We start from the raw sequence: 10,785 nt of genomic DNA, 5'->3' as shown, positions 1-10,785 counted from the left end.
TATTATTACCATAATCTCCATTACTTTTGAACTAATTTTCATTTTTGTTCATTACTTTATCATTTAGTTTGCATTTTTAGGTTCTTTATTATACATTTTGAATTAAATCAAGTTGTTAGACACACCTCATATCCATGACATTACTATGCTTATTTTCATGCTATTATCATGCCAATGTCTATCATTTAAATTGCATTCCTAGGTTAGTTACCATACAATTTGTGTTAAATTGAGACTAGGAAAACCTTATACCCATTACATTTATATTCTCATTTTCATTATTATTGTGGTTGAGTTTGCTTCATATTAGTAGTCTTGGCTGAAATAGTTTACTTCCCCTTCGAATATGTTTACCTATTATTATTATTCTTTATATTACAGGCCTTCAATGTCATCTTCAAGAGGAAATAAAACAGCCGTACCAGCCTCGAAGAAGAGGACGGGAGCATCATCCTCCGCGGGTCCAACTGCGAAAATCCGTCACCCTCTCCTACAGTTTCCACTAGGGCCCCAAGAAAAGCTCTTCCAAATACTTCGGGCCCGACCTTTAACAGCAAGCCGCTGCATCAACTGGGCTACCGTAGAACAAGTCCAGATGGCTGATGCGATTCGGGCTCTCTTAACCACCGACTCATGGGAGCTGTTCTTCGGGATTATCGAGCCGACATACCTTGAGCTCACGATGGAACTCTGCTCAACGTTCTATCTCCAGATCGTAATGACAAGGTATGATGATCCCTGCACAGTCCAGTTTTGCTTAGGCAGATTAATCTGCCAGCTAAGAGTCCCAGAGTTTGGTACTGCACTAGGCCTATATACGGAGGAGTTCAAGGAGGAGAATGAACTACATGCTCTCAGTCGCCACATACATTTCTCTCCCTCGAAGTGCTGGCACACTTTGGCCCCTAGCACGACCTCATACAATCCTAGCCGATCCAAAGCATCAGTTCTCCCACCATCCATAAGGTACTTACACGCTATTTTAGCTCACACGATTACAGGGAGGCTAGAGAACACTAGCGTCGTCAACACCCACGACGTCTACTTCTTATGGTGCATGTCACAAGGACACGTCATCGACCTTGCCTATTTCATCGCCCTTATGATTCAGCACCAGACGGAGCGGCATTGGCAGGGGGTCATCTCCATTATCCCCTACGTGACTAGGCTGGCGCGACACTTCGGGCTCCTCAACACCGCGGCCCAAGAATCATCCCTCACCCTCATCGGCCAGATACCTCCACAAGGCATCTCAAGCATGCTTAGCATGAGGATGATCGAGAGGCGCTGAAGAACCTACCCTCCCTAGTATCGTCTCCCCTAATCTACCGAGGAGGAGGCCTACGAGGACATTCCTGATAATGTTCCCCCAAGCACGAGGACCCATTGACTCAGCCACCACCACCCTCTCGTCTAGTTCATTCGGCGGCTTCATATGCTGACATCTCTGAGCACCTCACCTGATTCGAGCAGTAGTGTTTTCAACGATTTGACAACATTAATGCTACTCTACAGCAGATTTGTCAGCACCTCCACATCTCATCGCCAGTCCCACCTCGTGAACCATCCAGCGATGAAGATGTTTAGAAATATTTATTTAATATTTTATTTTTTAATTTTTATTGAAACTACTTTTTATTTTTGTTAGATTTTAGAATTTTATTTTTAATTATTAATTTCGGTTATTTATTCTAGAGTACTTATTCTTCCTAATATTCCCTAAAAAGTTCCTGATTTTATCACAGTTATATAGAGCTCTTAAGCTCATCATCACATAGGAACTAAAACTCCACCTGGAAAGGTTCTCCACGACTGCCATGTCCTGCTCGACCACGACCATAGCTACCACTAGATATAATATTCTTTTGGTGCAGGACTTCCGGACTAATGAACCTCTACGATCGCCGGAGTATCCTCCTCCACTCTCGAACCAATTAGTCTCTTTAATTTGAGGAATTCATCATACAGGAAGTTTCACTTCTCTCCTTATCTTATTTTTACACTCTAATATCTATCTTTGTACATTGAGGGCAATGTACATCTTATGTGTGGGGGGTTATTTATTTCATTATCAGAAAAATCCCTGAATGATTACCTTGTTCTCTTAAAAAAGCTCTCATATCATATTTAGGATAATTTTTAATTGATTTATGATTTTGATTAATATATCTTGAATCAAAACATAGGCACTTATGCATTGATTGTTTGAACTTTAAGACATTAAAGAATCAATCATGATAAGTTGATTTTTAAGAATTTAAAATTATAGGTTGTTTCCCCAAGTCTAGGTATTACTTTAAATTGGAATTCATGAGTCTAAACATCAAAAAGCCATAATTTTTTGTGAGATTTTTGAGCCTTTTGAGCATCTATTCATCCTTTCATACTCACTTTTATTATTCCTTTGAGTGCGTCAGTATTGAACTATTATTCTAAAACTTACTTGATTATGCATGTCGAGACCATACCATTTGATTTGATATATCAGAATGATTAAGGCACTTAGGATTAACCCACTCATGCCATGCAAAGCCTACCTCCACGATTAGCCCCTAGTAAACCCCCTTGAGCCTAACAAGCCATTCCTTGTATTAACCTTAATATTAACCCTTAACCCATTATTGTTGAAATCCCCTAAATTAATCCCTATTTTATTGAGATTTGAATTGAATAAATTGTTTAGCTATGTCTTGTTCTTAATAGCTAGTCTATGTTATGTAACTTGTTCTTAAAAAAAAAGAAAAAAAGAAAAAAAAAACTATGTATGCATATCTGTAATTTCATATTCTGAGAGAAGCTCTGTTGTATGCAAGTGAATATTAACTCTTTTTCTAGTTAGGCAATTTTTCAATTCAATCTCGATTCTAACCCTTTCTTTCAGCTTGTGACCATACCCCCTAACCAAGCCTCATTACAACCCTCTGAAGACCTTTTGATTGATGTGTCATCTTAAATTATAGTGGTGGAGATTTGATTTTCATGCAAGCCTATGGTAATGACTTTTCATTATTGACTATTGAGTGCTTCATTTATTATCCTTAAACATCTCAAGTGATTTGAGTGAACCTTTAGCGAAGATGTGAAACTCTATGATATTCTAAATCAAAGGTAATTACTTAGACGAAGGGAAGCACCTAAGTTTGTATGACTAAATACTCAACTTGGAAAGTTTGAAACTTTTATGTTCTTTTAGTTGAATTCTCAATGTATGGTTACTTATGGATTAATGTGAGATATTATCGATAGAAATTATAAGTTGAGAAGAATTTGTTTTGATTATGAGTTGAGAATTTTGCTTGAGGACAAGCAAATGCTTAAGTGTGGGGGTATTTCATAAACCGTAAATTATACATATTTTTACCCCATGTTTAATGCATTTTATGAATGATTTCTCATTAGAATTGGTGAATTTGATGCTCCTAATGCTTTAATTTCTTGTTTTATATTTAGGAGAGCATAGGAGAGCGAAAGGAATGAGAAATGAGCCAAAACGGAGAAAATAGGCCAAAGTACAAAATCAACACGGCCTGGACCTCCTCACATGGGTAGACCACACGGTCGTGTCAATCTGGTAGAATTGGAGCACGACTCACATGGGCATAGCACACGCTCGTTCCATTCTAACAGGCTCGAACACGGCCTGAAGTAATCACACATGGGCGTGTCACACGGGCTTGTCCCTACCGAGCCCAAGTTAAGTCCAATTTAGAAAAGGCCACTTTTGAGGGCTTCTAGGCATTCCAAAGCCTACAAATACACCCTAGAAGAGGAGAAAAATAGACACAGAGAATAGGGGGTAAGGAATTACTCCAAGGAAGTCAATTGATCCATCTCAGAAATCAGATTCATCATCAACACTGAAGATCTCTCCTCAATTTCCCTTCAGGAGTTTTGGGTTTTCTTTATGTTTTGTATTCTTTATTCTTCTGAGATGTTTTCTTATTTAGTTATGAACTAAAACCCCTAAACACCTAAGGGGAATGAAACCTAAGACGAATCTTGTTATTATTTTCTGAATCGAATCGTATGATAAATATTTAACTTGTTCTTAATTATGTGTTCTTAATTATTGTTTTGATATCCCAGGATACTGATTCAAGACATGCTCTTATTCAGAGGAGGAATAGACCCTGTCTAAGAGTACTTTTGTCATAATAAAGCAGAGTTGATTGCGCGCCTAGAAATAGGGTGACAAGATTTTGCCAGATTAGGGTGAAACCTAATAAAGGGATCTATAGATCGAGTAAATGCAACCCTAGAGTGTTAATTAGAGAAAAGTCTCGGTTATGCAATCTAGGGATTAGATGTTGTTAGTCTTGAATAGGGATAATAACATAACTTAGGGATCTCTACGGAACAAGTTGAATGAATAAATCGTCCAATTCGGAGCCAGAATAATAAGTAAAGTCTAGGTGGATTTTTCCTTAGGTATTGTCTCAAGTCAATCGATTTTCCCAAAAGCAATTCCCCAATTCTTTTCCCTGTGCATTCTTAGTTTAGATAATTAGTTAATTAAAACAACCCCTTTTATTCTTAGGCTAGATAATAAAAAGACAGTCATTACTAGTGCTTTTAGTTCCTCTGGGTTCGACAATCCAGTCTTGCTAAAACTATACTACTGTTCGATAGGTACACTTGCCTACATTGCAATAATAGTTAGTTAGATAGGTACTTTTAGTTTCATATGCCCGATGTTGGAGTAGAAGAGGCTCCAGTCTCACTTGTAGCTGGGACTGGGCCGTATGATCTGGCCGCGGGGGAAGATGTATTGTCGTAGGCAATGCTGAGGATTTTGGAAAGGTTCGCAGGGCCCAATAATGGAACGGGGAATCGAGGGTCCATTCCGGAGTGACTTCAATCAAATGGGGCTGAGATCTTTAAAGGCGTGGTTGGTGTGGTTCCTAATGTCGAATACTAGTTGGAGGCCACCAAAAGGATAATAGAGGACTTGGACTGTTCTTCTGCACAAAAGTTGAAACGGGCAGTGTCACTACTTAGGGAAGAAGCTTACCAGTGGTGTCTGACAATGAAAGAGGGCACCCAATCTGAGCAGGTCACTTGGGAGTTCTTCAAAACTGCATTCCAAGGGAAGTATGTAGGTGCGAGTTATGTGGATGCTAGAAGGAAGGAGTTCCTGAACTTGACTTAGGGAAACAAATCTGTGGCGGAGTATGAGGCGGAATTTCTATGCCTTAGTAGGTACGCAAGAGTTATGGTGGCAACGGACTATGAGCGTTGCGTTAGGTCTGAGGATGGACTTAGAGATAGCCTTGGAGTATTGATAGCTCCACAAAGGGAGCGAGTTTTCTCGGAGTTGGTAGAGAAAGCAAAGATAGCGGAGGAGGTAAAGCGCACTGAGAGCCTAAATCAGGAAAAAGAAAAGGGTAAGAATAAAAAGGAAGCAGAGACTCCTGGTGTTGGACAGAGGCCTAGGGCTAAGGACAGAGTTAATGGGCCAGTTAGAGCAGGGGCCCCTACTGTTAATCTAGGGGTGCCACCTTGTGTTGATTGTGGGAAATGATATTTGGGCGAGTGTTTGAAGAGGACGGAAGCTTGTCTAGCTTGTGGATCTATGGAGCATAGGATCAGGAATTGCCCTAGAATGCCAGCTCAGGTGCTAGTTGCAGGCCTAGGTGGTGTCCAGCCACCAAGGGGTGGTTAGCTGCCGCCAAGGGGTCGTGGGCAGACTAGGGGTGGTAACGACAGTGGACATGTGCATGGAGCACCAGGTGAAAATGTAGGCCATGCTGAGGTGAGGCAGCCAGCTTTGGTTTATGTTGCTCGTCACAGAAAGACGGGGATGCCCTAGATGTGATAATAGGTATGTTTTTTATACATGAGTTACCTTACACTGTATTGATTGATATTCGATCGACACATTCATATGTTGCATGCAATAGGACTGAACCTTTAGGTGATATGTTTGAAATTACTGCAAATGAGATTAATGTGATAAGTTTGTTAGGTCAGTCAGTGGGAGTGAATATGTTGTTTAGGGAGGTACCCTTAGTAGTCCAAGGGGTTACCTTTTTAGCGGATTTGATGGAGCTGTCATTTAGTGAGTTCGATTTAATCTTGGGTATGGATTGGCTGGTGAAACACCGAACCACCTTGGATTGCGCTACAAATCGAATGATGTTAAGAACAGCGGAGGATAAGTAGGTGGTGGTGATTGGTGAATGCCGGAACTATTTGCCGAATATTATTTCGACATTAAGGGCTAAGAAGTTGGTACGAAAGGGATGTGAAGCCCATTTGTTTTATATTAGCGATACGGAGGTTAAGAGTCCTACTGTTAAGGAGTTGAGAATAGTTAAGAAATTTTCTGATATTTTTCCCAAAGAGCTGTCGGGATTGCTGCCCAGCAGAGAAGTAAAATTTGGAATTGAGTTGTTACCTGGTACGGCTCCGGTGTCCATCGCCCCTTATCAGATGGTACCAAAGGAGTTGGTAGAACTTAAGGCACAGATTCAGGAATTGTTGGATCAAGGATTCATTCAACCAAGTATGTCTCCGTGGGGAGCACCGATGTTGTTCGTGAAGAAGAAGGATGGGACATTGCGAATATGCATCGACTACCGGCAGTTAAACAAGTTAACTATTAAAAACAAGTACCTTCTTCCGAGAATCGATGATCTTTGTGATCAATTTAGGGGAGCTTCCATTTTCTTGAAGACTGACCTGCATTCAGGGTATCACCAATTGAGGGTTAAGGAGGCAGTTGTTCATAAGACAGCTTTCAGAACTTATTATAGGCACTACGAGTTCTTGGTGATGCCATTTGGGCTGACAAACGCATCTGCCACTTTCATGGACCTCATTTATCGAGTCTTCCAACCCTACCTGGATTGGTTCATGGTAGTTTTTATAGATGACATTTTAGTGTACTCTAGAGATAAGGATGAGAATTATGCACACTTAAGGGTTGTGTTGTAGATTTTGAGGGAGAAACAGCTATATTCTAAATTCAGTAAGTGTGAATTTTGGCTAAGGGAGTTTGCTTTTCTAGGACATGTGGTGTCAGCTGAAGGGATTAAGGTGGATCCCCGAAAAATTGAAGTGGTGTTAGACTGGAAAACACCCAAGTCGGTATCAAAAATTCGAAGTTTTCTAGGCTTGGCAGGGTATTATAGGCGATTTGTTGAGGGCTTTTCAATAATTGCTGCACCATTAACTAAGTTGTTGAGGAAGGGAGTATCGTTTGAATGGACGGACAAGCAGCAAGAGAGTTTTGGAAAGTTTAAGAAGGTCTTAACTAAGGCCCCTCTGTTGATTCAACCAGAGCCTGGGAATGAGTTTACGGTTTATAGTGATGCGTCGCATGTGGGCTTGGGCTGCATGTTGATGCAGGAAGGAAAGGTGGTTGTGTATGCATCACGACAACTTAAGACTCATGAGGTGAATTCCCCAACTCATGACTTGGAACTAGCCACAGTGGTCTTCACGCTAAAAATATGGAGACATTATCTATAAGGGGAGAAGTGCGTGATTTATTCGGACCATAAGAGCTTGAAGTACCTCCTTACCCAAACGAAGCTAAACCTTAGGCAGCGTAGGTGGGTAGAATTATTGAAGGATTATGATTGTACGATTGAATACCACCCTGGCAAAGCAAATGTGGTAGCCGATGCGTTGATTAGTAGGATTAAGTCAGACTTGAGGGTTATGCTCGCCCGTTTAAGCCTGTTGGATGATGGTAGCTTGTTAGCTGAACTTCAAGTAAAACCGGTGTGGGTCGAGCAGATAAGGAGTAAGCAGTTAGTGGATGAGACTTTGGGTGCTCGTTTTAGACAACTAGAGAATGGGGAGACATCGGACTTTGGGATAAATAGCGAAGGACTGTTGTGTTTCTGTGGGAGAATGTGTATACTAAAAGACGATGATCTAAGGCAGTCTATTCTGCGGGAAGCACAAACCAGCCTCTATGCTATGCATCCTGGCAGAAACAAGATGTATCAGAATTTGCGTAAGCTTTATTGGTGGCCTGGACTTAAGCGCGAGGTTATGGAATTCGTAAGTAAATGCTTGGTTTGTCAAAAGGTGAAAGTGGAGCATCAATTGCCTTCAAGATTGCTTCAACCAGTAAAGATTCCACTCTATAAATGGGAAAGGATTACTATGGACTTTGTTAGTGGGCTACCAATGACGCCTACTAAGAAAGACTCGATATGGGTTATAGTGGATCGGTTAACTAAGTCGGCCTATTTTATATCGGTCGCCACCAATTACTCGTTACAAAAGCTGGCTAGGTTGTATGTGGCAGAGATTGTAAGATTGCATGGAGTGCCAGTTTCCATAATATCATATAGGGATCCATGTTTCACTTCGCGATTTTGGAAGAAGCTGCATGAGGTGTTGGGTACTAGGTTGAACTTCAGTACGGCATTCCACCCTCAAACTGATGGACAGTCCGAAAGGGTGATCCAAGTTTTGGAAGACATGTTGAGAGGATGTGTAATTGAGTTTTGAGGTAGCTAGGAAGACGTTTTGCCATTAGTCGAATTCACGTACAATAATAGCTATCAAGCAAGTATTGGGATGGCTCCGTATGAAGCACTGTATGAGCGAAGGTGTTGAACTCCAACATGTTGGACGGAGTTGGACGAACAAAGAATTATGGGCCCAGAGTTAGTAGCAGATACTGAGGATAAGGTAAAACTGATTCGGGATCGATTGAAGGAGGCCTTGGATAGGCAGAAGTCGTATGCTTACCTTAAGTGTCGAGAGATAGAGTATGCAGTGGGGGACTTAGTTTTTCTTAAGGTCTCTCCATGGAAGAAGGTGTTAATGTTTAGACGGAAGGGGAAGCTAAGCCCAAGGTTCAGCCAGCAATGGATGCTACTTAGTCTCTTCTTTTAACTTCTTCGTCAGAGGGAAGAGATAGCAGGAAGCTCTAAGGATTCTTAAACCTTCTCGCAGGGTGGCCGTCCGAGACTCTAGCCTGCTTGTTGGATGGATGGTGCTAGGCAAACCAGTCATCCTTTTGTTCGTATCCGGGGTAATCCCGCTAGCAGATCTTTTAAGCTCTGTCCCTATGGTTTGCTCATCTCTCGGTGGGCCATATTGGGTTGTAAGGCAGATTGGGCCAGTTCGCTTACCAGTTGGAATTACCTCCTGATCTGTTTCATGTTTCCATGCTAAAACGGTATCGCTCAAATCCTTCACATGTCGCAGCAGTTGAGGAAATCGAGGTCAGGCCAGACCTAACTTTCGAGGAAGAGCCCATACAAATAATTGGTCGTGATGTTAAGGTACTGAGGAGGAAGTCCGTTCCATTAGTCAAAGTACTTTGGCATAATCACAAGGCTGAGGAGGCTACTTGGGAACTTGAGGAAATGATACGACGTCAATATCTTCAACTGTTTGAATCAGGTAAAATTTCTTTTAGGGGGTAGAGTTGTAACGCCCCAAAAAATTTGAAATCTCGAACTTTTTTTTTTCGATTTTGATAAAAATTGTGCTTAACATTCCTAGTCAAGTGTAAATTATGTGATAGTAGGTCTTGGTTAAGGTTGAGTTCGAACTTAGGGGTGAAGGAAATTATGGTTTAATTATTAAAAGAACCTTGTTGGCAAGTAGGATGGCTTTTAAATAAATGAAGGAAGAATTGGACACAAGAAAGCCTTGTGGTGGAGCGGCAAGTGGCGTTACATGCAAGGCAAGGAGGTAAGGGGTTCGAATCCCTCCTTACTCAAAGGAAGGATTTATTTTTGCTTAAGGAATGGACAGTGGTAGCGTTGAATGTGAACTCTATAGGGAGTGACAAAGGGAGAAATTTGAGGAGGGGATTAAGGGGTTATCAGGGAGAAATATTAGGAGATGAGGAGTGTAAAGAGGTGGAGCGGAATTGGGGATTAGGGGATAGGAAATTCAGCTAGAGGCTATATATAGATGTCGAATGTGAAGTTGCCAGGCTAATGCTGAATTCTCCCTCACCTTGTTGCCAGAAAACACATTTTTCTCCAAAGATCTAAAAACCGAAAATCCATTGTTCTTCCTTCTTTTTCTTTGTGCCGATTCTCCATTCTTCCCTACTCAAAGTTTACTTTTTGATTCACCACTGGTTTTAAATGATTTCTAGTTTTCTTTGTGTCGAATAACCTTTTTCACCATACAAGTTTCAAGAGCCGAATATCCTCTGTGCCGCCACTACCCTTTCCACTTGGTCAATTCTAGTGTAAGTGCTTTGTTCTCTCAATCGGTTTTACTAGTATCGATTACTCTGTCCCTCACTCCTTCTAATTGGTTTTGGTAGGACTAGTATCAAATCCCAGTCTTTTGGATCCCTTCCGATTTGCTCCTTAGGTGTGAGATTTTGGTAAGTGTTCTTCACTTTGGTAAGGGTTGGCTGAATAGGCTTTAATGGGAAAAGGGTGACATATGTTGGATACAAGTCACCCATTATGTTTTTAACAATAAGGTTAATGTAGATCTGAGAAGTGCTCATGATTAGTGGGCAAGAAAAAGCCATTAAGGCTTGGCGTTTCAGGTAAGGTTAAGGTGAGATTTTGACTTTTGGTAAAGTATTCGATAAGTACATGTGAGTAATCATTGAGTGATATCGATTGTCGGTTCGTGGTAAGGGGAATCGCAGCACGCTTTATTACCAGGTGTGTATATCACTGCACACACACAAGTAGATCGGTAAATCTCGAAATGTCGAAAAGCTGAAATGTTGAAAAGCAGAAATATCGAAAAGCCAAAAGTTTGGATACGGTAGTCTTGCGAGTGCGCGAACACTCGTAAAGGGAAAACCAATAGGTTATCTGAGGTCCCATGGGTGAT

At 41.2% G+C, this 10,785-nt stretch overlaps 1 protein-coding gene across 1 annotated transcript; it reads left to right on the top strand.

Annotated features, from left to right (window-relative positions):
- The first annotated feature begins 388 nt into the window (after positions 1-388).
- LOC128296631 (uncharacterized) lies at positions 389-7,473 on the top strand. Its single transcript, XM_053032065.1, has 3 exons — positions 389-726; positions 6,270-6,505; positions 7,025-7,473. The coding sequence occupies exons 1-3, from the start codon at positions 389-391 to the stop codon at positions 7,471-7,473; spliced, it is 1,023 nt and encodes a 340-aa protein (XP_052888025.1).
- The last annotated feature ends 3,312 nt before the right edge of the window (positions 7,474-10,785 follow it).

This window comes from Gossypium arboreum, chromosome 8, assembly GCF_025698485.1.
Source record: "Gossypium arboreum isolate Shixiya-1 chromosome 8, ASM2569848v2, whole genome shotgun sequence".
Taxonomy (NCBI): Eukaryota; Viridiplantae; Streptophyta; class Magnoliopsida; order Malvales; family Malvaceae; genus Gossypium; species Gossypium arboreum.
The sequence above is the reverse complement of the archived record's forward strand: the minus strand, read 5'-3'. Positions and strand labels throughout refer to the sequence as shown.

What these genes read in the sequence shown, in the direction of transcription:
- LOC128296631 (XM_053032065.1), top strand. Translation starts at nt 389, where the DNA reads ATGTCATCTTCAAGAGGAAATAAAACAGCCGTACCAGCCTCGAAGAAG. An exon ending in CTCCAGATCGTAATGACAAG is followed by an intron (nt 727 to 6,269) that starts GTATGATGATCC and finishes GTTTTATATTAG; the next exon opens with CGATACGGAGGTTAAGAGTC. An exon ending in TCAAGGATTCATTCAACCAA is followed by an intron (nt 6,506 to 7,024) that starts GTATGTCTCCGT and finishes ATGTGGTGTCAG; the next exon opens with CTGAAGGGATTAAGGTGGAT.